Source organism: Camelus dromedarius, chromosome 24 (assembly GCF_036321535.1).
Source record: "Camelus dromedarius isolate mCamDro1 chromosome 24, mCamDro1.pat, whole genome shotgun sequence".
Classification (NCBI taxonomy): Eukaryota; Metazoa; Chordata; class Mammalia; order Artiodactyla; family Camelidae; genus Camelus; species Camelus dromedarius.
This window is the reverse complement of record NC_087459.1, coordinates 10,605,725-10,631,526: the sequence shown is the minus strand read 5'-3', so window position 1 is coordinate 10,631,526 and position 25,802 is coordinate 10,605,725. Positions and strand designations below refer to the sequence as shown.

Sequence of the window (25,802 nt, the reverse complement as noted above, 5' to 3'; positions counted from 1 at the left end):
CCCTGCGTCAGCGCACATGGAGTGATCCTGCCGACGACCAATCCAACGTCACCCAATGGTAACAATGACAGTGACACCCGGTGCAGCGCTCAGGCGCTGCCCTGAGAGGCTGTAACTGAGGCCAGGAGCGGCCTTCCGGGTGACAGAGCTGGAAGGGGAGCAGCGCCCCGTGCTGTGCAGCCCCGCCGCCTGCGCTTCCACCGGTTGCTGGAACGTGGCCATCAGCATGGACGTGGGCGGCCTCCTGCTCCGAAGAGCTGCCATGTGCTTTGCCTTTTCTTTCTCCCGGGTTCGCTGAGTGTGGCCTCAGCGCCAGCTGACAGGGGGAGTAACAGACGTGGGTCTGGGGAGGAGTGATGGGGGCTCCACCAGCAGGTGGTGACCCCGGCCTCTCTTCTCCGGGCCCCTGGGCAGCAGGGTTCACAGCGGGGAGCCTGGGCTGAGCCCTCTACACCCCTGCCGTGTGGACCTGGACAGCCAGCCTAGAGGAAGGGGCTGTTTCCACCTCCAGATGACAGATGGGAAAGCCAGGCTCGAGGAGGTGGCATAACTTGCCCGATGCTTCATGCACAGTGAGAGTCAGAGTCGCCTCCAGGCCTCGCCCACCTGTGCTCTCTCAGCTCCTGGGAAAGGCCACCTGGTACTTCAGTCCTCCAGACTGTTCTCATCAAGCCTGACCCAACACGGGCCTCCTGCCGTGATCCGTCCAAACCCTACTGAAAAAGCGCAAATGGCTGTTGTCTGCCTGCCCAGCATTCGAGTGCCCTTCTTAGGTGGCAGCACCCCAACTTTCCTTGGGGAAATTTGGGAACAACTCCTCTCCCACCCTGGATCTATGTGGCCTGGCCAGGGGGACAGTATGCCTTGTCTTGAGCGGGGCCTGGGACCGTCCACCTGAGCACTCTGGGACCCGGGCCAGGACCACACCCATCACTCCACTGGTCTGCAGGGCAGCAGTAGCGTGCGGTCAGCTCAGAAGCAGTACACCTGTCCTGAAGACACAGGCCCCTGGAGGAAACCACAAGCCGTCCAGCTTTTTCAGAACCTATGCCAATAAATTCCTGGTTTTCTTAAGCCAGACTGAGGTGTTTCTGTCACTTGCAATCAGAAAGGTCCTGACACAGACGCTGCTTTGAAGGCTCTATTGCAGCAGCCTTCCAGGAACCTCCCGCGAACAGTGTGGACCACGTGTCATCCCAGAGCCCAGGGCAGCACCCTACACATGGCATTCGTTCAGCTGACTCTGCAAACCCAGTGGATGACTACACTGGTAGACCCAGTGCTGGGCCAAGAGACAGAGGTGGAGATGACAGGGGCACCATGACCCCAGCTCTCCCCGGACATCAGGACGGTCCCCACCAAAGAATGACCAGGACCCAAAGGAGCACCGAGCCTGAGAAACCCTGGGATAAAGAGAAACCTGGGTTTGAAGCCAGAGTGTCCACCAGGTCTCAACCACCTGCCAACACCCTCTTCAACGCCCTCAGCAGGCAATGACGTCATGCCAGGACGTAACAGCACCGGTCTGCTCTCCGTAAGCTTAATTTCTGGAACCTTCTATTTATGGCAAAGCTTAGCAGTTTCCCAGCTATAGGAATGACTAATGAAGTTTCCGTTTAAAAATACCCGCAATAGAGGGAGGAAGGGGAGTGACTGCTTAATGGGTGGGTGCAGGGCTTCCTTCTGGGTGATGAGAATGTGCTAGAACGGCACAGTGGTCACACACTGTGAGTGCACTGCATGTCACTGTGGTTCCACTGCAGTAAAAAGACACATGTAACAGAAACTGAGCTGGTTTCAAGAACACATTAGCTGAGGTGATACTCAGAGAGGGCAAAGACGAGGACAGGGTCCTGGGATAACAAGGCTGGACAGGCCCAGGGTGGCGGCCCGCCAGCCCCACTGCACCACACACTGACAAGTCAGGGATGCGGGCTCCCTGACGCACTGAGGGAGGAAAGGGGGTGCCCCTATGCAGCACTCAAGATGGGCTTACGAGTCAGGTAGGCCCCCAGGACAAGGGACCCAAACCATTGGCTTGACTCAGTACTTCTGCAAATGTACAGGGGGTCTGTTTCGGGGCCAAAATGCCAAGAGACTGGACTATACAGAGGTCACCAAGCTGAGGTGCAGCCTCAGCCTGGCCACCCCACAGATCACCAGGGGCAGGAGCATTCACTTCCCTGCCCTCCCAGCCCCCATCTCCCTCCCCATTCACAGGAGGGTGGGCGGGACCAGACACACCTGCAGGGCATCTGAACTGGTGGTGCCCACAGGGATGGGACCATCCTGACGGCACAAGGCTGCTGCACAGAGCTGCAATGACTCCAACGACAGCTCTGCCTCTGACTCCAACGACCGCACACCCTCCCTTAAGACCCAGCATTCTCACCGAAGTAACACAGAGGTGGCTTCTGTTGCTCAACCAGCAAGCACACACGGCCGGGAGCAACCACCAGGGTGAGGCCTTCACGGCTGATGTCCCCGTGACCCAGAACCTTCCACACTACACCATGCCCCGCTACCTCCAATCCTTCCCCCTCGCGTATTTTAGTAACATAATACGCGACTACCTTCTACTAAAAAAAAAAAAAAAAGAGAGAGAATTCAGCCAGGTGAAAGAAGCCAGACACGAAAGGTCACATACTGCCTGATTCCATCCACGTGAAACGTCCGGAACAGTCAAAACTATGGTGACAGAAAGCAGACTAGAACCAGGGGCCGGGGGTGGGAGCAGGGATTAACTATCACTGGGCACGAGCGATCCTGCAGGGAGGAGAGAAATGTCCTAAAACTGGATTGTGGTGATGGCTGTGATCACAGGTTTACTAAAAATCACTGAATTGCACACTGAAAATGGGTGAGTTTTATGGTATATAAATTATACTTTAATAATCTGGGTTTTTTTTTTATAAGTCAGAGGTGTACACAGTATGAACACTCACATTGTAGACGTATTGTGTGTGTGCGTGCGTGCGTGTGTGTGTGTGTGTGTGTGTGTGTGTGTTTCCTCCTCATACCACGACCCTCTGCAGAGGCAGCCAGTCTTCAGCTTGATGGGAATCTTCTCTGGCTTTTCCTCAAGGATTACATACACACATGTGTACCTGTGGAGACGGCTTGTGTGTGTCTGTGGCCGTCACATACATGAGATTTCGTGGTATGTCTGCATCATGATCTGCTCCAAGCCCAGGAGACACAGCTCCATCAGCTGCTTTAGGGCTGCATTTCATCCCAGAACGGAAGAGCTATGGTGCCAGTGTTATGCACACAGGTGGTTCCCATAACATCGGTAAACCAACCAACCCCCCCGTGGTGGACACGTAGCTGGCTTCCAATTTTAGTATTACAGACAGAGCTGCAATGAGCATCCTCCACGTCCTTAACTATGCGGAACCACTAGATGGAAGGCACCCTGCCACGCTGCAGTCCCGTGGCCCCGACAACTGCACCAAAGCCCAGTAAGGAGCCTCTAACTGCCGCTGCTCCAGCCATCCGCAATCGTCCAGTCCAGCCAAGGCCTGGACCAAACCATGCTCCACGATCCTGGCACGCCCGGCTGGGCTGAGCATGCAGACCCCGGTCAGCAGCCGCCCCTGACGCTCACCAACCACAAGAGGGGTCTGAGCGCACAAGCCCCGCTGTGTCGCCCGCTTGAAGGGAAGGAATTCAGGCAGGGGGCCCGGGGGAATGGGGCCCAGCAAGGACACTACCTCGTCGTCCTTCCATTCCGAGAAGTCGATCTTGAAGGAGGGCAGGGAGAACTGTTGGCTCACGCCCCGCTTGTAGTGGACGGTCTCGGACTGCAGGGCTGGGCTCTTGGCGCTGTAGCTGAAGAAGCAGCAAGAAAGGACGGTGAGACAAACACTCTGTCTCACCCCGTCCCCCCCCCAGCGCACAGGAACTGAGACTGGCTGGCAGCCACTAGCCTCTTGGGGACCCAGGAGAAACCTGACTGGCAGGTCCCCACCACGCAAGCCCCAGCCCCTCTCTGGTGGGGCAGAGGCCAGCCTGCACGGCCACGTGTCCCTCACAGCACCGGCTCTGACCCAGCAGGGCCTTCCAGAGCCCACACCCGCCCAACAGCTATTATCTTTCCAGATTTGGCTACACTTTTCCCTTTGGTCTTTATGGTTTGTTGACTTTTTTGAATAAATATGACACTAAAATGCACACAGTGTAAAGGGACCCCAGCTCCCTGCCCTCAGGCCTGCTCCAAGCCACCTGCTTCTCTGCGCTGTCCGCAACTCACACATCACTGCCGGGGAAGCCAAGGCTAACCATGCCTGTGTGCGCCAGTGTCTCTTCTTTAATGTTCAAACAGCAGTCCACCTACACTCTGCCCTTCACTACGCGGCACCCAGAGCTGTCCCAGAATCACCTCAGATGAGGTGCCATGTTCTAGGACACTGTGTGGACTCCCACAGCTTTACTCTGAGTGATTCAGTCAGGCCCCCAACAGTGGACACCTGGTGGTCCCCGACATCTTGCTATTCCAAACAAAGCTTCCAGAACCCTCTTCCACACATCTTAGCCGCACATGCAAGCATATCCCCAAGGTAAATCCCCAGGAAAGGAAGGGCTGGGTCCAGCAGCGCCCAAATGTTTAATCCTGATAAACTCTGGCATCTCCCTATGCCGGAATCCAACACATGACCCTTACCCGCCCCCCTCCACCCTACACACACCTGCTACCCTTGGGGCCTCCCTCAGTCTCTGGGACAAAGGATGCTCTCGAGGGCCCTGGCATGTCTGGCCTGAGACTGGCACTAAGGGAGGGGCTGCTGGCACACGAACTCAAAAGCCCAAGTTCTCAGCCACCGCCCCACTCTCCAGACCAAATCTGGCCTCCAAAGGGTTTTCTCCAACAGGACGGAAGCGGGCACATTTCTGCTCATCCTGCCCAGGTCTGGCCTTGCAGCCTGGAGGCAGCCCTGTTGTAGTCCTCCTGAAGTTGCAGACTTCCAACTTTGGGGGCCAGCAGGGCCTTCATTTCAAATAAAATCCCTGAAAGCTCAAACACAATGTACAGACAGAAGCAGAACTGCTGGGCCAGCCTGCCACCCCTACTCTGCCAGGCCCCAGGGGACTCACACAGCTGTCCCATTCAGGAACTCCTCCACCGCCTGGCAGTAGATGGTGATGGCCACCCGGGCATCGGCATCGAAGGTGAACTCCAGGCTGTAGAGAACTCGAGGCTTCTCGCTGTCGTCAGTGGGGCTGTCAGTACCATCTTTGTACCTGCCGAGGACGCACAGGGACAGGGGCAGGTCAGGGGCCACGCCTGCGAGGGCATCCCCATCCTGCACCGCACACACCACCCCCGCCGAGGGGCCCCCAGAGTCAACTCCTGGCTGTGTCCCACCTTTCTAGGAATGCAGGGCTGTTTCCTGTTTGGACAATAAGGCTCAGCAACGCAGGGTCCTCCCTCCCTTGCCTCCTGCCCACAGGAAAGGAGATGAGTCCTCGGTTTAGAGGCAGCCCCAGATGCTGCATGTCTTCCAAGTTTAAAGTAGTTCCCAACCCACCGACATTCAGGGCTGGACCATTCTTGGCTGTGGGGGTGTCCTGTGCCGTACAGGGTGCTCAGCAGCACCCCTGGTCTCTGCTCCCCAGATGCCAGTGGCACAAGTCCCCAGCTGGGAAAACCAAGACTGTCTCCAGATACAGCCCATGGCCCTGGGGCACAGGTGCCTGGCTGAGACCCTGGCTTAAGGGCTGGACCTCCACAGGCGAATCCTGCTGGCCCCTCCCTTTCCCACCCTCACGCAGGGGCAGCTCTGGGAGGTGAGTCCTGACTCTACACACAGGGGGTGGGGGTGGGGGCCACTCAGCACCTCTCCTCCCAAGCATCACGGCCCTGGGGCATAGCGCCCCACAGGGTGGGGTGAAGGGTTACCTGACTAGCCGGACGGAGTCTTTGCGCACGTTCACCAGGCTCCTCAGCGTCTTCACCGGCTCGTGGGGGGCGGGGGTGACGTAAGGAAACTAGGAGATAAACAGCAACTCCAGGTAACCCCCAGGGCATGGCGGGGGAGAGAACACATGGCGTAATCAGAACAACGGTCACAACCCTGCCTGGTACTGCTGGGCCCTCACACTGACCACAGGACGGCACTATCCTCATCTACCTCAAAGAAGCCACAGGCAACCCGGTCAGCACGTGGGGGAGCCGGGACCAGAAGTGCCCTAAAGGGTTCCGGCCATGTGGCCACAGTCCCCCAATTCCAGGAAGGACCCCTCGCTAGTGTCCTCTGGCTCAAGGGTCCCTGGCGGCAGTGGTTAGGGTTCGGGCTCTCAGGCCGTGTTCCTGCCGTCCCACTGCTGCTCTGAACAAGGTGGACCCTCCACACAAGGAAGATGGTCAGCACAGATTCTGGAAGGGACACAAGCATGCACACGCACACACACGGGTGCTGTAAAGCTGGTGGCATGTGCGAAGCGTGTGCGCATTGTCAGTCCCCTGCTTGTGACAACGCACTGAGACACTGAGTCTCACGAGCCGCTGTCGCTGGGAAGTCGGGTAAAGGGCACACACATGGAGTCTCTCTGCATCACTTCTTACAACTTCAGGAGACTCTATGATGGTCTCAAGGTGAAAGTTACACAAGACGACAGGTTTACAGGAGACCTGCACAAGCCAGGCACTGGGCCGGAGCTGAGGTTACGAAGACGTGGAAGGCGAGGTTCTGCTCTTGCTCTCATGGACTCGGGAGGGTGGGAGCGGCCAGCACTCGGCCCTGGGCCCCTCGCCTCCCATCGGTTAAAGGATCAGAACTTCATGTCAACCAGCTGCTCCATGGCAAAAAACAGCCTAGAGACCACCCATCCCCCACCAGGCCCAGGGACTCCCCAGGACTCGGCAGCCTCAGCAGACAGGGCCCAGTGTCTCCTGAGAGGGCCTCCCACCTGGCCCCCTGCTCACACTGAGGACCTCATCACCTCATCACACCTCACACTCGTCACCTCAAGATACAAAACCCAATCCCTGCTCAGCAACCCCGATGGGCCCTCACTTCTCTCCTTCCCTAGTCTCCATCCATCAAACATTTCCTTCTTTTTTTTTTAAACTTTTATTTAATTTTGGGGGGCATCCATGGCTTTTTTTAATTTACCGTTCTCTTCTTTATTGTCTGCAACCCCTCACACTAAACAGGGCAGAGTCTGTCCTCTGTCCCCAGTCCCTGAAAGAGTCCTAGGCACACAGCAGGTGCCAAATGTGTGCTGAACGAATGAACAGCAGTGTACGAAGTGCACATCTCAGCCATCCAGCCTCCCGGGGGGGCAGCGCCAGGGGCAGGCCTCTCAGAGGGGCACACCTCAGGCACACGTCCCACACACACGTCTGGCTGGCACCTCTGCCTCATTTGGGGTTTCTCGGGGCCTGCTCGCCGCCAGGGGCCTCGTCACCACCGCCAGGGGCCTCGTCACTACTGCCCACATGCCCAGCCCCGCAGAGACCCACCTGGACCGGGCGACTGCCCAGGAAGTTCAGATCCATGTTCTCGCCAAAGAGATAACCTTCAGGGTGGGGAGTGTCAAATTTCTCACCTCCCATGAAAAAGTGCGAGGCGAAGTAGTTTCCTGGTTAAAAGGAAACACAGCTGTAGATGACGGGGCTCAACACAGCCCAGTGGGAGCGTCTCACAGCCGAGAAGCTCAGCCCTGAGAAAGGCCGGCTCCAGGCACCAGCCTCAGCCTTTCCACCCAGCCCACCCCACCTCTGCACCCATCCCCACCTCCCCTCTACTGGGCCACTCCTCCCTCCTGCTGGACACATCCAGCACCCCCCTTCAACATCACCTCCATCTGCAGCAGGTTGAACTGTGCCTCCCTACAAGGACATGGCCCCATCCTAACCCCTGGTACCTGTGCACATGACCTTATTTGGAAACAGGGTCTTTGGAGATGTAATCAAGGTAATAGGAGGTCAGGTTGGATGGGGGGGGTGCTAAATCCAGGGACCAGTGTCTCCAAGGAAAAAGAGGGAGATTTGGACACAGACAGACAGGGAAGGAAGCCGTGTGCCGGCAGAGGCAGAGCCGGGAGGGACACAGCTCCAAGGCAGGAACGCCTGGAGCCACCAGAAGCAAGGAGAGGCAGAGAACCACCCCCACAGAAGCTTTGGAGGGAACCAACTCTGTCGATACCTTGATTCTGGACTTCTGGCCTCTAGAACTGTCAGAATAAACTCTGCCATTTTAAATCATCCAGTCTGTGGCACTCCGTTATGACAGCACAGAAAACGAATACACTTCCTCTGACCCACAGACTAAATCAGCCCCCGCATCCGAGCCCCAAGCAATGCCACAGTTTAAAACTATGTGGATGAGTTTTCACTTCATTCACATCTGATCCCCTCCTCCATGAAGACTGAAGATGTATGTCCACGGCACACTTAGGTACTGAATTCTCACTTCTCACAGAAATAAATGGATACAAGGCGTCAGACACAGCTCAGCTTCAAAGAACTGAGCTCACAGCCTTGCTGGGGAAACGGTGGAAGGACCACCTCTCCCAAGCTTCCTGATCTGACACCTGCCCACGGTCCGCCCTTTCTCTCTGGCACAGAGGACCCAGAAAAAGGCCAGGTGTCCACAGGACCAGGACCCTGTGAATTTTGTGGACCACAGGGAATTCTGGGCCCTTATAGCTACAGTGGGTGCCCTGCATGGATCTGTGTGTCCTTCCTGAGAACCACAGCTCTGGCGACGGAGGACACAGCCATGGCTGCCTAAGCTGGGAGGCCCAGAACCAGGAGTCCAGCCTGATGGCTCTGCCTGCAGGGAACACAGCCAGCACCTAACAGGCTAGGCGTAACCCCAACCCACATGTGGACCAGGAACCAGACACAGCCAACCACAGTGAGAGAAAAGAGAATAAAGTGGTGACTAGTTAAGTAAATATAACACCCGATTTCATGGAACATCATACAATAGCTGCTAAAGAGTGTCAACAGACCTGAAAGCCAGTATCACAGAACAATCGTTGAGCGCATTCCAAAACCTCTTTTGAAAGGCAACAGCACACGCTTAACCGCATAACTCGAGTTGTGAGCACACACAGAACGGTCAAAAGGACACGCCCAGAAAGCTGCCAGGAAGTCCAGCGGGAGCGGGTGCGGCAGGGACAGAGCCCAGACGTTCTGTTCATGTTACACCTTTTCACTGAACAGGAACCATCGTGGTGCTCTTAATGAAAAGACTGAGATACAGGGACGCTCTGGGACTCTTCCAAAATCACCTGAGATTTGCCATGGTCCCAGTGCCCACACTGAAAGCATCAGTGCATTTTAATATGATGATCGTTCCCACACTGGCCCTGGAAGGCGGGTGGGAGCAAGGCACCAGGCCTGGGGCACTGGTGGTCTCTGGACTCCAGCTGCAGTCTTGGTTGGCCCTTGGTCCACCCAACCTCGAGCCCAAATCACAAGGTAGGTGAGAGATGCCTCGGCAGGAAGCTTTAAGGGGAACCCAGCTCAGAGCCACCTTGTCTGCCGAGATTGACTAGATCGTTACCACGGCACATACAGCAGGGCAGACAGGGAAAGCCCCACGCACCAGGCACTGGGTAACAAGTCGGACCGCAGTGGCACATGAGAGAGGGTGTGTGCAAGCCCAGTGACTGCTCAGACTGGCCAGTGAGGTCCCATATGTTGAGCATTCGTGGTGGGGCCTGGTCCTCAGCCCTGATAGGCCCTCCACGCTGCTCCAAGACTCTGAGGTGGATCCAAAGGCTGTGGCCCTGGTCTGGAGGGAGGGCTTGGGAGAGGGCAGCACCAGGCATGGCAGCTTGGCCGACCCTGCAGGGCCTTCCGTGTGGAGACAGGCCCTTGACCTGGAAAATCCTGACCTAACCTCCTCCTGGGGGACCTTTAAGGCCAACAAATCCCCAGGGTTTTCTCCACCAGTAGAAAGTAGGTGAGGTAGCTCTCCTCCAAGAAGGCCCCCATATTCTCACCTCCTGGTACTTGTGTCTCTCGGCAGACTTCCCACACTGAATAGGAGTAACCAGTGTCACCAGCAGGATACTCTGGAAATGATGGAGTGAGACTTCCAAGGCACTGGGGGAAGCCAGCTGCCATGTGGTGAGGACGCTCAAGCAGCCCTAGGGAGGGGTCCATGCAGTGACCAGCGGGGGCCCCTCGCCACCACCCAGCACTGACCTGCTGGCCCCATGAGGGAACCACCTGGGAAGCAGACCCCAGCTGACTGCAGTCCCACAACTAAGCCACTCACAAGCTCCTGGGCCACAGAAACAATGAGATAATGAACATCAAATATAAATGGCTACACTTTGAATTTGTTACTCGGCAAGAGGTAACTATCACCATGGGCTTTGAAATCCAGTCTGGGTGACCCTCCAAGGGCTCCTGATTCTAATACTTTTTCCTGGCCACCACCCTAGTCAATGCCACCACCATCTCCTGCCTGGATTACTGCAATCCACTCCCCGGGTCTCCCCACTAACATAGCCCCAAAGTCTGTTTCCCACATCCCATTCTCACAGTTTCCTGGTGGCTTCCTAGTCACACTAGAATGAGTCCCAAACTCCTCCCTGGCCTGTGAGGCCCTAGACAGTGCAGACCATGTTTGCCCCCAGGGTCTTTTAACATGCTGTTTCGTCTGTTTAATGAAGTTCTTCCCCAAGTCTGCCTGGATCCTTTGACCTCACGTTTCTATCTCAACAATCCCTTTTCTGATCATACTTTTTAAAACTGGCAACCTCCCCCAACTTCCCCTGACCCCCTTCTCTGCTTTCTTCTCCTCCACAGCTCTTCCACGACCTGACGGTGAACTATACACGGGAGGCCCCCACGTCTCAGTGCAGTCTGAAGCGTTAATAACTTCAGAGGTACAAAGGCTACAAACTAAAACCTCTAGATTAACAGGCAATTGATGAGATGTTCTCATTTGTTTTGTCTTTAACTGTATTTTATACATTTTCTAAATTAATGTGTATTACTTTAAAACAAGAAAAATTGTTTTTAAAAGATTGAACACATGGGACAAGAATGTGTTAGGGCAGTGGTTGTGTAATCACAAAACTGGAACCATGTTCTTGGAAAAAAAACACTGAATTGTACATTTTAAAAGGATAAACTTTACAGTATGTGAATTATGTCTCAATAAAGCTGCTGTTAGGAGCTGGAAGGACGTAAGTTGTTAGCTGGTAAATCATCAATAATATTTTTCTGGTATTAGATCTTTATGTGATTTTTTTTTTGGCAAATAATTTGGAATTGGATGCTATTGCTAAATCAAACATGTTAATTCTCATCTACTTGATTCATGTGAAAAAGTTTCTCAAGTTAAAATGAAAAAAGGAACCAGAATAGATGCTGACCTGTCTCATTCCAGCAACAGGCTCTATTCAGCTGTGACTACATGAATTAACTGCGGGGAAAGCAGCCCATCCACTCACGTCAGATAATACGTTCAGTGTTTTTCAGTATTTATGTTTGTCACTTATGAAAACTGTAATATTTGTGATGTTTTGACCAACTGGGTATTTGTAATGGCCACGCAAACCAGAAGAAAAATTCTCACTCTTAAGATTCTAATTTTAATTTATGTATATATTTTGGTTGCAGACACACAATATGGGGATCAATACAAGACTTTCCAGCATAGAAAGATGGAAACACCTCACATGTTCCTCAATGAAAAGGGACAAACAGAGTGTGGCAGTGACGAGACGGGACCACACACCAGTTAAAGGAGTGGGCCGGGTCTCCGCACATCAGCGCGGAGCAGACGCAGAAGGAACACGACTCCGACGTGGAGGACATGAGAACTTAGCACAAGGCAGCCCCGCAGCGCAGATGGTGGGACACCCACATGTGGGGAAGGAAGAAACAAACGCGGAAGGATGTGCCCACATCCACAATATGAAAAATGCTAACCGTGGACGCTGGGTGGAGGGCGTTCCCTGTATTACTCTCTGTGCCTTCTGGTATGTTTTTTCTAAAGGAAGAACACATGCATCCAAGGGACTGGAGCAGCTCGCAGGTGTGTGCCTGTATACGTGTATGAGTACGCGTATGCATGTGTACGTCTGTGTGGTCTGTGTGTGTGGTGTGTCCGTAGGTGTGTTGCACACACGTGTGGTTGTGTGCGCACGTGTGTCTTGCACGTGGGTGGTGTGTGTGCTCATATATGTGCATCTATATGTGTGAACAATCTTGGACCAAGACGGGCTACAAAGAAAAGGGAAACAGAAAGACAAGACAATGGGGTGGCGGGGGGGGCAACGACAAAAAAGTAAGATAGGAGACAGAAAGAGAGGAGACACCAAGCCCACAGCCCCCAGGGGTCTTCCTCCACGCCCCCGAGTCAGCGCCCCAGCCCAATTTCCCCACTGAACCCACTGAGGGGGGACAGATCTGGCCCCACTTTCCATGCGGGAAACTGAGCTCAGAGGTCACAAAGCTAGTGATGAAGGCCATGGCTCAAACCTGTTCTCCACCAAAACATCAGCTACGCACGCACCCAGAATTTTATTAAAACCCAAGTTTATCAGCAGACCAGAGTCTGGGACCCTGCTATAGAGTGAATGATTGTGTTCCTGCCAGCGTTCACACGTGGAAACCTAAGCCCCAGTGTGATGGTGTTGGGAGGGGGGCCTCTCTGGGGGATGATCAGGTCATGAGGATGGGCTCTGATGAAAGGGATTAGTGCCCACAGAGCCCCCTCACCCCTTCCGCCATGTGAGGACAGAGAGAAGACAGTGGTCTGCAGACAAGGAAGAGGGCCCTCACCAGACACAGAATCTGCCAGCACCCTGTCATGGACTTCCCAGTCCCCAGAACCATGAGAAATAAATGTCTATTGTTTACAAGCCACCCAGAGTGTGGTGTTCTGTTACAGCTGCCCAGATGGACTAAGACAGACCCACTGGGTCAGAGAGTCCAAATCTGAACCCCGGAGAAGCATCCGCACCCAAATCCGCCAACCTCCGAAACACCCACAATGGAAAGGAGCTAGGCAGGCCAGGTGCCACCCAGCATCCCTGAGGGGACAGCCACTGCCACTGCCACCACCGGGGCCACAGGGCAGCTTCATGGCTTCATTCACTCCTAGTTTCGCCCAAGAGCTGAGTGAAGAGACATCTCCAGAGGCAGAGCCCTTGTGGCAGGAAACCCTCAGAATCCTCAGACCAGACTGCCAGCCAGGGTGGTCCCTGGAAGGATCTAATTAAAACGCAAGGGGGATGTTTGCACTCAATCCCCAGACCCCCTAGAGTCCCACCCATACCACCACCCATACTGCGCGTGGCTCCCAGGCCTGCCGCCCCTCGCCTCCTACCTCAACCTTCAGCAGCCGCCCACCTTCCCTCCACGTCCATCCAACACAGCCGTGCCTCTGGCCCCCAGGTCTCCGAGGGGCTGACACCATGCCCACGTTCTCACACAGAGGTCAAGTAATCGCTTGGGGCCACACTATCAGAAAAAGGTGGCGTCCTCACTGAAAAGCTGTGCTGACCCAGAGCTGCGTCCTCAACTACGCCAGCCTGATGTGCGTTTTCAACACCACCAAGCAGCTGTCCAGCTCTCAGTGCACACTGCCGGGGAAGGGAGGCTACAAATTTAGCTCAGTCCTGACACTACCTGGAGACGGCGTCAGATCCCACAGGTGAAGGGCTCAGTCCCACATGACTGCACCCTCCTCCACTTCAGATGCCAATCACAACTCCAGGTGGCCACCTGAGCTTCTGACGCACCAGCTATAAATAGGAGGTTCCCAGGACCCCCTCCTCAGGGTCAATTAATTTGCTAGAGTGACTCACAGAATTCAAGAAAACAATTCACTTACTAGATGACCAGCTTATTAAAAAGGCTACGGCTCAGGGACAATCAGACGGAAGAGATGCAAAGGACACGGCGTGTGGGAAGGGCTGCAGAAACCCCCAGCTCCCTGAGCGTGCCCCCTCCCAGCATCTCCATGTGTTCACCCACCTAGACACTCTCCAAACCTGGCCACTCTGCGTCTTTATGGAGGCAAGACATTAAATCACTGGCCACAGGTAAGCACCTCAGTCTCCAGCCCTCCAAGCTCATGGCTGGCTCCACTGGCAACCAGCCCCCCGCCTCAGGTGCTTCCAAAAGTCATCGCGTTAATACAAACTCAGGTGTGGTTGAAAGGGGTTTCTTAAGAATATCGGAAGACACCCATTTCACTTTATCACTCATTGCTGAGGAAATTCCAAGGGTTTGTGGAGTTCTGTGCCAGAAATGGATGAAGACCAAATTATGTATTTCTCATTATAAATCACGATAATCCTGCCGGGTAAACCATGACATGAATAAGGATACCCTAGGGCCCCCTAAGAAACACAGCTGGCCCTGGGACCTGGGACACTGGGCGTGGATTTCGCTCAGCTACCCCCAGTGCCATTCCCACTCGATGGAGGGCAAGCGGGAAGGCAAGAAGGCTGGAAACAGTTCAGTGATTCCACTCGCTTAAAATTATTCTCATTCTGTATCAGGACAGATATTCCCAATGACCAGCTTCCTGACGTCCACTGCTGCTAAGCCCCACCGCCCAGCAGAGATCAGAATGTCACCGTCCACAGAGTGCTGATCTCAGAAAGCATCTCCAGGTCCCTGAGACAACCCTGCCAGGGGGGACAGCCCCTTAGCCTGTGAGCCTGGTCCCTGCTCAGCCACTCCCACTCGGCCGAGGTCACGCGTGCGCACAGAATAGCGTCTCTGCCCCCCACACTCGGGCGGGAGACTCAGAATAGCCCCACTTCCCTGGGCCTCAGCGTCCCCATCTGTAACACGAGGCCTCAGTGAACCACCCTGGCTGCAAACTGCAGATAGAGGACAGCTGGGGATGCCCAGAGGCTACAGAAGCTGAATATTCGAAAGAGCTTTGCACAGGTGAAAAGACATGTGATAAACGTGTTTCCCAACCTCCCCGCAGTGTGAAAGCCTTACCACAGCAGACATAGCAAATAAAAGGCTCGCCCCTGCACGGAGGCAAGAACCTGAGCTGAGAACAGCTGTGACTAAGCAAAGACTCTGGTCTGCTGAGTTCCTGTAAGGTGTGGTAGCCATCTATCTTGGGGTGAGGGGTCTTCCCCAGCTTTCATCTCTTTTCTGGACATAGCCTTCACAATCCATAGGGCTGGGCCCCAGCTTCCACCAGAGCACACAGCTCCCAGCCCCTGGACACAGCTGGTTGGCTTCAGTGGACACCTGACCGTACTGGGCCATCCCTAGATTCTTGCCCCCCATGGAACTGGACCCAGAACCACAGGACTTGGTCCTTGAGGGCCCCCAGTGGGTGAAGTCGGCTTCATGCCTGTCACAGCAGCAAGACGTTGAGGCCAGAGAGGACTCTGCGTTCTGGTTATCACGATTTCCAATGCTTGGTTCCCCTCCCTGGGTCCCAGAGACCCCACCCCTAGGCCTCCAGTGCATTCCATCCCTGCCTAAGCGAGTTGGTGTAAATGCCACAGAGTCAACCTCCAAAGAACTCAAAATGTAATAAAAGGCACTTGGGAAAAGCATTCCTGCAAATAAGTGAGAAAAGAGAGACAACCCAATATAAAAATTTTAAGTAGACAAAAGATCTCACAAGAAGTGGAAGAGAAATGAATGGCAATTTACATACAAAAAGGTGTCCAGCCTCATTGGTCATCAGGGAAAAATAAACTTAAACTACCGCAAGATATTCATGGCTAATAAGGAAAAGAAACAGCAAAACAGAACACGCACACAGGACACTAGCCGGTGCTGGCAAGAACACAGCGGCCATGGGACCCAACTCTGCGCAGGGGGGCAGGGGGAGGGGCCCAGCCCCGCCACAAAACCGGAAAAGCTGCTGACCCCGCCCACGTGCACGAGGGGGCCAGCACCCACTGCCCAGCATTGAGAGTTGTCAAGACCCAGACACAGAAAGCAGAGTGGTGGCTGCCAGGGAGGGGATAGGGAATTAGTGTTCAGTGGGGACAGTTTCATTTTCACAAGACAAAGAGTTACGGGGATGACAGAGATGATGGTGGTGACAGCTACACAGCAGTGTAAGTGTACTTAATGCCTCTGAACTGCACACTTAAAACAGGTAAGGTGGTAACTGTTATGTGTATTTTACCACAGTTTTTTTTAAAAGTGAAAAAAAATGCACCCAAAGAAATCAGAGTCGTGGGCACCAAAGCTGGGTACAGGAGTGTCCGTGGCAGCACCATTCATGAGAGTCCAAACCAGGAACGCCCCCAGTGCCCTACACGCAAATTCGCGGATGAACACGCGGTGCATCAGCAGACACTAGAGTGTCAGGCAGCAGCGACAGGAAATCGCCCACTGCCCCACTAACAGCACCAGGGCCTCTCATCACCCAGCCTGGAGCCAGGACCGTCCAGTTCCATTCACACCAAGCTCAGAAACAGGCAAAACTCCCCTCCAGTGGAGTCAGGAGGGGGCTCCCCAGGGTGGAGGGGACAGAAACTGGGCAGGGGCACCAGGGGCTGCCACTTTCTACTCCAACCCACCCACTTGGCGACAGCTCATCAAGCAGAATGCTAACTATCTGTACGTTTCCTCAGTATGGCACGCTCGGATTGTAAATATACACGTGTGTATAGAACATACCTTTTCTAAAGCACTGAACTGAGTACCATTCCTTCATTCGATTCCCCCTAAAGGCACGCCGGAGCCTAGTCACTCAGGGCTACCACAGGGGCAGGAGATCCAGGTAACACAAAGTGGCAGTTATCAAAACAGTGGACACCAGGGCTGACAGGACAGAGCCAGCACCCCTCTCAGGAGGCCGGCCGAGTCAACACCGAGTGGGATGAAAGGGTGAGAAATGGGTTCTTTCCAACCACTGCAGACACAGGGTGACAGATGCTCCCGTGTCAGTCATTCCCAAGCCTTCACCTCCCTCCCAGCTATGAGCGCAGGCCGATGACCACACCAGGGGTGCGGGCCCCAGGGCACAGGAAGGGACTGAGCCTGGCTCCCCAGCTCCAGGGAGCCAGGCAGACTAGGGGCAGTTGGCAGAACTGAACAACCCACCCTTATTCACTGAACCTGACTCCAACACTGCAGGCGTGGCGGGGGCTGCACTTCGTTTTACAGGACAACATGAAAATGTGAGGCCTGATGGAAGCACACATGGGAAGTGCCCACTGGATGTGGCCCCATGCCAGAGCCTGCCCGCCCACACTGGGTTTGGGAGGTGAGGCAGGCAGCAGTGGTCACCGCCCACAGGGCCATCCAGGAAGAGCAGGACGTTCCCAGGAAACTTCCAGGGAACTGAAAAACATGGGGCTCGGCTGGGCGGGGGCTTGGCCCCGCCCCCTGCCCAGCTCCCATGGGCTCGCAGAATCAAAACTGAAAGATGCCAGGGGACCACAGGTTAACTTAACCTCAGGGAGTCGGGAAACTGGGGCCAGAAAGCAAATGACCGGCTCAAGGCCACAGGGCAAGTCGCTAATATAGGGCCTCTGGACTCAGAATCCGGTGCTCCTCTCACTGCAGCTCTCCAGGCAGGGTGGTGGCAAAGGACCCCACATGGTGAGCTCGCTCTCCTGGTGCTAAACTGAGCTCCGGCTGTGCGCACCTGTCTGTGGAAGGGCATGCTGTAAGCACAGTAACAGCCACCCCAACTGTAAGGAAGAAAACACACGCACAAATGTAACCCTTTGATCCTGGGCAGCCAGGCCCTCGGCGCCATGGCCAACATCCCAGCACAGGAGGAAAGGCCCACCAGCCAGCTGGCCAACAGGAGAGCGCATCTCAGCCCAGGAGCTGGGTGAAGGATGTGGGGACCTCCAGGCCACTCAAAACCCTGAGGGCAGGTGAGAGGGCAAACCTCAGCCCCAGTGGCCACAGGGCCCAAGTGCCGGCGGCAGGCTTCTAAACCCAAGCAACCTATGGCTTCTCCTTCAGGGAAACAGGTCCCCAGATGCCCACCTCCATGGCCACCTGACAGGGGTTTTGTTTGTGTTGTTTCGTTGTTGTTTTTACCTAAAATCTAACACGTGAACCTCTGAAAACACAGCTTTTTTATACAGCTCTCACACTGACAGGATCCAAACTGAGCTCACATGAGCAGAAGCACAGGTGGCAGGCTCCCAGTGACGATGGTGCCGGGATCCGAGCAGGAAGGTGAAACCCCCGTGTGCAGGTGGAGCCCCTTCTCCCCATCCCCTGCCCCACCACCACTGACCATGGGGCTCAAAGCACAAGCTCACTGCCTCGGGACAGCGATGGGACCCAGGGGCCCAGAACATCCCCAGTGACAAAGGATATCCTGCGTGACACAAAAAGTTCTCCCTCGTCTAGAACGCCTGCCATGGTTCTTCCCTCCAGATGCCAAACAAACCAAGAGTCGGCAAGGCCTCACTGTAGAAAAGGTAAACCCAACACTGGCAGCAGTGTTCACGAGAGGACGTTTCTAGACGGCCACCAACACAAAAGACACACCCAAAGTCTCCCGCACATGCTTCAGGTCCCCCATCACGTGGCGGCAGGCCCAGGAGTCCTCGGACCGCACCTGACGCTCCAGGGTATAAGATGCCGCTCAGTCTGAGCAGCTTGGACACTAGGGAGAGGGGGTTCGCTTTCTGTAAGGCCTGGGGCACAAGCATTTAATTAAACACCTACTGTGTGCAGGCTCAAGTGCTGAGAGATAAAGGGCTCAGTCTGATTTCTAGTTCTTCTGCCAAACAGGACAAAAGTCTAGTGTTACAAGGACATGGCAAAGCTCCAATGAGATAAAGGAGGCGAAAACACTCTGAAAGTACACACATCTGATACACACGAGGTTTAGGTGTGAGGCGTATTTCACCCCCACTCCCAGGGTTGGTGGGTCACAGGGCTGATCACCCCTCCTGACACTTCTGTTGAGTGACCTGTCCCCAAACATCAGGGCAGGCAGCCCACGTCGCTTTGAGACACACAAGTAACAATAATAATGTGGGAGGAGGAATAACCAAACCACGGCAGAAGCCGCCCACGACCAGGCACTCCTGTGGGTCCCTGCTGCACTCTGGGGTCTCCTCTCCAGCCTTCTATTAAAGAGCTCAGCCATAGTGTCCTAACACCCGCTTTGACCCTCGGCTGGGGGACCAGCCAGCTGTGTAACAGGGGCAAGTGACTGCAGGAAAAGTGACTGCAGAAATAAACCCTCACATTTACAGTCAACTGATTTTTGATGAAGGTGCAAAGGCAACGGATGAGAAAAGAATGGCCTTGGCAACAAATGATGTTGAAATAAGTGAAAATCCATTTACAAAACCTTCCCCCTCAAATCTTAGATCTTCACTCCAAACCATACATGGAAAAAAATTAACTTCGGGGAGAATATAGTTCAGTGGTAGAGTGTGTGCTTAGCATGCACAAGGTCCTGGGTTCAATCCCCAGTAACCCCACTAAAATAATAATAATAATAATTTTTTAAAATACATAAGTAAACCTATTTACCCCCCAAAACCCAAAAATTTAAAAAAAAAGAAAAAAGTTAATTCAAAACAGCTCACAAACCTAAATGTATGAGCTAAAACTATAAAACTTCAAGAAAAACAATAGGAGAAAATCTTTATGACTTTGAGCTAGGCAAAGATTTTATGGATATAAATCCAGAAGCATTAACCATTTAAAAAAATCGATAAATGAATTCACCAAAATTTAAAACTTGTGCTCAATAAAAAATGTTTAAAAAAAATAAAAAAATAAAAATAAAAAATGTTTAAAAAAAAAAAAACTTGTGCTCCTCAAAAGACAGCACTAAGAAACTGAAAAGACAAACCACAGACTGGGAGAAAATACCCGCAAATCACAGAGTTGATAAATGAACTGCATCGCTGCATCCAGGATCCATAAAGAACTCTTACAATTCAATGAGAAAACAATCCAATTTTTAAAAAATGAACAAGACTAAAACAGCCATCCCCTCCCTCCCCTCCCCTCCCCTCCTCGTGTTCACACACACACACACACACACACACCATATGCAATGGCCAATAAGCACAAGAAAGCCGCTCAACATTATCAGTCATCAGGGAAATGTAAATCAAAACCACAGTGAGATACCACTTCACACCCACCAGGACAACCATAATTAAAAAGGTAGGCAATGATAAGTGTTGACAAGAATCTGGAACCCTTACACACTGCCGATGGGAATAAATGCAAAATGGAGCAGCCGTTATGGAAAACAGCCTGGCAGTCCCTCAAAACGTTAAACACAGGGTTACCACGTGACCCAACAATTCCACTCGTAGGTATACACCAAAGAGAACCGAACACACCACACAAATGCTCACAGCAGCATTATTCATAACAGCCCCAAAGTGGAAACGCCCCAAATGTTCATTAACTGGTGAACAGATAAACAAAATGTACTAGATCCCTACAATAAAGTACAACACGGATGAACCTCAAGAACATTTGCTAACCTGGAGACTGTCATCCTCAGTAAAGTAAGCCAGAAAGAGAAAGAAAAATACCACGTGATATCACTTACACGTGGAATCCAAAAAACAGAAGAGAAAGAGAGAAACGAACTTATTTACAAAACAGAAACAGACTCACAGACATAGAAAACAAACTTATGGTTACCGGTGACGGGAAGAGGGTGGGAAGGGATAAACTGGCAGTTTGAGATTTGCAGATACTGACTAATACATATAAAATAGATAAACAGCAAGTTTATACTGGGTAGCACAGGGAACCATATTCAATATCTTGTAGTAACCTATGGAGAAGAGGAATATGAGAACGAATGTCTGTATGTTCCTGTATGACTAAAGTATTGTGCTGTACACTAGAAATTGACACAACATTGTAAACTGTACTTCAATGAAAATATATTTTTTAAAAATTTGCTAAGTGAAAGAAGCTAGACACAAAGAAGACTACATGCTGAATGAGTCCATTTATGTGAAATGTCCAGAAAGGACAAATTTTAAAGACAGAAAGCAGATCAGTGATGAGGTAGGAGTGGTGGTGAGGACAGAGACTGCCTGCAAATGGGCACAAGGCAGGAAACTTTGAGGGGTGACAGAAGTGTCTAAAACTGATGGTGGTGATGGCTGCACAATTGTCTAAGTTTACTAAAAATTGCCAGATCGTAGGTTTACAAAGAATGAGCTGTATCACACATAATTTACACTTCAATAAAGACCCAGGGAGAGGGTACAGCTCAGTGGTAGAGCATGTGTTTGGCATGCACAAAGTCCTGGGTTCAATCCCCAGTACCTCCAGTAAAAAAATAAACAAACCTAGTTACCCCCCCAAAAAATAAATAAATTTAAAAAAAAAACTATACCTCAACAAAGCTGTTAAGAGTAAAATAAATAAATACAATGAATACAAAGCAAACGTTATTAAAGCTGCTGTGGTGCCTGCTGGAAGTTTCAAAGTAAAATATGGGCAGGAGATTTTAAAAATCCTCCCCACACACACAGGTAATGGTGAGGTGATGGATGTGTTAAGTAACCTTACTTGTGGTCATCATTTCCCGATATACATAAATACCAAATCATTACACTCTACTCCTTTACTCACACAATTTGTATGTCAATTGTATTGCAAAAAAGCTGGGGAAAAAATGGACAGTGTTACAGAGGTGTTAAAGAAAACACTAGCACTCAATCATTCTTTCTCCTTAACATAATCAACAAATTGACAGAGACCTGGAAAGATTAACAATCAATTGAACAGTTCATGGGGGACTCCCCTAAAATCATCTCAAACCCTCCTTCAGTCCCCAATGCACCCTTGGGGAAACATACTTAGGCTCCCATTGCCTCCCAGAACACTGCTTAGGTCCCCAACTGCCTCCCGGAACAAGGTGGCCCAAGAGACAAGGAAGCAGAAAGGACAGCCTTTGGACTAGACAGGCCTAGGAGAGCACTGCTGTTGCTGACAGCAGAACCAAGGGGGCCCATGGCACCCACCCAGTCGATCAGTTGTGGCTGACTGGGGTGTCTAGGCTTGGCAGAAAATGGGGTCCTGACTGATTGACAAGGTCTGCCATGCAGAGTCCAAAAACCATGCCGTAACTGCCTTGTACTTGTGATTTTGTCCAAATGCCCAAGTGAAGGGACACCAAGTTGCTCTAATCCCAGGTGACAGGAGATACCACCTTTTAAACTTTTTGATACCTCTGCCAACCCACCACTAACTGCTATTAGAGTCTGAGTTGATCACCTAATTTCCTTCTTAAGCCATTACAGCAGCTAACATTTTTCAAGGACTTCTTAGGTGCCAAGCACTGTTCTGGGCACTGGAGAGGGATCAACCCACTTTACAGATGAGTAAACCGTGACCTGGGAGCTAAGCAGCTTGCCTAAGATCACCAGGCTGGAAGAACACCAGAGATGGAAGAGGATGACTTCAAACAACTGCTTCATCAGATCTGGGGATGTCAGCCCACAGAGCCTCCAGGGGGTCCCCACACCAGACACAGACATCTCCCATGCTAGATAGGAAAGAGTGCCCTCTGTCTAGCATTACCTTCCGACTGCCCCAAACTGTGCTGGTCTCCACCCTCTTTATTGCCAGTGGTCCCAGACACTTGCCTTCCTTCACTTTCCAAAATGAGGGCAGAGCAGTTAACTTGAGTGGACATCAGACTCACCTGGAGAATGTTTTAAATGCAGGTTTGTAGGCCACAGCAGGTCTGAGGCATGGCCTGGGAAACACATGTTAAACAACCTTCTCCAAGGGGGAGAGCAGGTGGTCCTGGACCACACTCCCAGGAAACCTGGCCTGGGGGCTGCCCACAGGTCAACTGTGAAGCCTAGAAGACCACCACAGCAGATCAGATGTTTCAGAAGCCAGGATCAGAGGCCCCAGTCTGAAAGTCTCCATTATGTCCAAATCCCCTGTCCTGTTTCTTCTCTCTTTTCCCAGCAAATGACCAGAGGAGGAGATGGAAAGTGAGGAACCCAAACTAAAGTTCCAGGTCAGGCCACCCTCATCATTAGTGGCAGTAGAAACTGGGTACAACGCGTATGGGAGTCTGACTCCTGGTCCTGCTCCCATGTGTGCTTCCATCCACCTCTCAGACCTTGGGAAAGTCACTTCCTTCCTGGTGGCCCAGGCCTCTCAGTCACAGAAAAGAAGACCAGAGAACCTGGTAGGTCCCCTCCAACCATTCTTCTGTTCTCCAGCAAAAACTCCCTGCTTCTCTCCCAACGACTGTAATGCCTCCTTGGGCCCAGCCTCATTCCCCCAACCCACCCACCAAACACGCGCGCCAGGTCACAGGAGAGCTAAGCCTCTGACCAGATGGGACCACCAGCTGGGTCTTCAAACGAAGCCACCAAAGAAAGCGAAAACCGGCCATGGCGTGATGACAATCCTTATAACAACGACCACTTTGTAAGCACAAGAGAAGCGCAGGCACCGTGCTATGCCCTCGCCAGCGTCGCGCCCCAGAACCTCACCCTGGCCCTGGGGGTTTCCCATGGAGTTTTCCCCATTGTGCAGCCAAGAAAGCCGAGGCACGCAGGGGCGACTCGACTGACCCAAGGTCACCAAGCCGGGACAAAGCAGTCAGCCCTCTCCCCGACCCACGCCCCGGGGTCCGGGTGGAGGGCGCGCAGAGCTCCGGGTAGGGAAGCTGCAGGAAGGGCCGCGGGCAGAGCAGGGCCCCCAGCCCACCCTCCGCCTAGAGGCCGGCGCCCCAGCCCCGCCGCCCGCCCAGTGCTCCAGCCCGCGCCTCGCTGTCCGCGCCGGAAGCTAGGACCGGCGCCAGGGCGGCCACTCACCAGATTTCGGGGGATAGCGATAGGCCGAGTTTGCCTGGATGTCGATATCCTCCACGCCCGCGATGCGGCGGCTTAGGATGGAGCCCATGGTGCGCAGCGAGCCGGGCCGAGGCTAGGAAGGGGGCGGCGGCGTCCTCACCAGGACATGGCCCGGACCAGGCAGCGCCGACACTCGCCCACGGCCGCGAGCGCTCGGCCTCCGAGCCCCCACCGCCGGTTCGGCTCCCGGCCCGACGCCACGGCGGCTCTCCGCCCCCCGAGTCCTAGGCACCTCGGGAAATGGAGTCCCCTCGCCGCCGAGGGTGCCGGACAGAGGCTCACGAATCCCGCCAAGTACTACATTTCCCAGGATGCTGCACGCCCAGGCTCGCTGAAGTTGTTGACAAACGCTCCGGGACAAACCAACTGGACCTGAATCCAGAGGGGAGGAACCATCAACCGCACCGCAAATTATCCTTCCCTTATGCATTCCAAGCACAAGACTAACATCATAACTCTTCAGCCTTTTCATAATCTGTTCATACATAAACATTCTAGGAATCCAATGCATTCCATTTACTCTCTCTCTGAAATTATTTCCTCGAGCTACCACGGTTCTCGCCACTTCCCAGGGTTTAGTGTCCTAGCCCGGCCAGCAGAGGGCAGACCTTTACCTGCCACCTGGAAAGAGCTGGGGGTGGCGGAGTGGAATCCAGGATTACTCCGAGCGGTGCTCTTAGGAGAAGCGAGGCATCTTTTCCAAAACTCTAGGCATATCTCCCGTTCCACGTCCAGAACAATTACTTTAAAGGCATAATTTTACAGCCTCCCCCCCGCCCTGCATAGGCACTAGACCTGTCCCCATTTTACAGATACGGAAACAGGCATAAAGACCGAAGGGCCACATGTAAGGGTGCTAAACCCAAGTTTACAAGAATCAGGATTACAGGTAAAGCCTCCTCGCAGGTTGCAGTGTACTTTCCTGGCTTTTGACTCATGCAAAACTCTGTAAGCATGCCAAGTAAGAATGTTTTTTACCTCCTTTTCAGTTGAGAAACGGTCGTAATAAGAAGAAAGTGACTTCCCAAGATAAGCCTTTTCTACTAAGAAAGGAGCTAGGGAGGGCAGAGGCTGGCTAACAGTCTCAGATGGTAAATTCACCACAGTCCACATTAAAGTGAATCCTACACCTTTCTAGAGGCCAGAATGCAGAATACAAACTTCCTATTTTCAGGGGAAACTGGGAAGGCAAAAGTAATAAAGGAAGTGAGGGACTTATTAGATTATAAGGGAGATCCCAGGTCTTGGGATTCCACAAACAAGTTCCCCATTTACTGAGCACCTAGTATGTGCCAGGCATTGCTGTTGGGGGGTATGCAAATACTGTCTTTTTAAATTCTCTGTTGTAGGTTCTGTTTGCATTTCTAATTTACAGAAGAGGAAAGAGGCTGGGAGAGAAGTACCTCACTCAGCTTACATAGTAGATAAGTGGTAATAAAGCTGGAATTTGAACCAGGCCACTCCTTTTAATGCCACCCCCACCTCCCACACATCTCCCCCACCCCCAGACAGGAATGCCCCAGTGCCAGGTTTCATGTCTCTTTCTCCCAGATAGGCTTGAAGACACCCCCACCCCATCGCTTCTTCCCTTTAAATTTCTTTCTGTTGAATCACACGACACTGTTGAATTATATATACACTCAAATATACCAACACTGACTTCAGTTTACTGGTCTCCCTGTTTGGGGGGAAGGAAGGAGAATATTGAGGGCCCTGACATTCCGCCTGAAAAATAACCCTAAGAGCTTGTCTTCCATATGGATTGTGGGCCAGGGCAGTCGTTTCCATGAGCTGGATGTTTGACTAGTGAAACATTCCTCTTAATAGAGCTTTGGACTTCAGGTGTATTTTTCTGTGCTTATCCATGCCCCGCTGGGAAACAGGCCCTTTCTGATTTGATACTGGTTCTACTGTCAACACCTTGGCTGATTCATGTATTTATTCAACAAATAGTTATCATGCAGCTACGTGAAAGGCAATGAGCCAGACAAAGAGCCAGGCAATAGAGGTTAAATCGAGAAACCACCAGACAC

At 52.7% G+C, this 25,802-nt stretch overlaps 1 protein-coding gene across 7 annotated transcripts in view; it reads right to left on the bottom strand.

The window, feature by feature from the left end:
* Positions 1 to 23,968, bottom strand: part of MGRN1 (mahogunin ring finger 1) — a 44,915-nt gene extending 20,947 nt beyond the window's left edge. For 3 of the 7 annotated variants that reach the window (XM_064478410.1, XM_031447687.2, XM_064478409.1), the window contains exons 1-6: positions 23,731 to 23,968; positions 7,466 to 7,584; positions 5,900 to 5,988; positions 5,366 to 5,440; positions 5,095 to 5,241; positions 3,714 to 3,831 (exon numbers count right to left, since the gene is read on the bottom strand). In XM_064478410.1, coding sequence (XP_064334480.1) covers positions 3,714 to 3,831; positions 5,095 to 5,241; positions 5,366 to 5,440; positions 5,900 to 5,988; positions 7,466 to 7,584; positions 23,731 to 23,818 — 636 coding nt within the window. In that variant the 5' untranslated portion in view covers positions 23,819 to 23,968. The remainder of the gene's footprint in view (positions 1 to 3,713; positions 3,832 to 5,094; positions 5,242 to 5,365; positions 5,441 to 5,899; positions 5,989 to 7,465; positions 7,585 to 23,730) is intronic. The other 4 variants (XM_031447693.2, XM_031447689.2, XM_031447692.2 and 1 more) reach the window with 2 other exon arrangements.
* Positions 23,969 to 25,802: the final 1,834 nt, after the last annotated feature.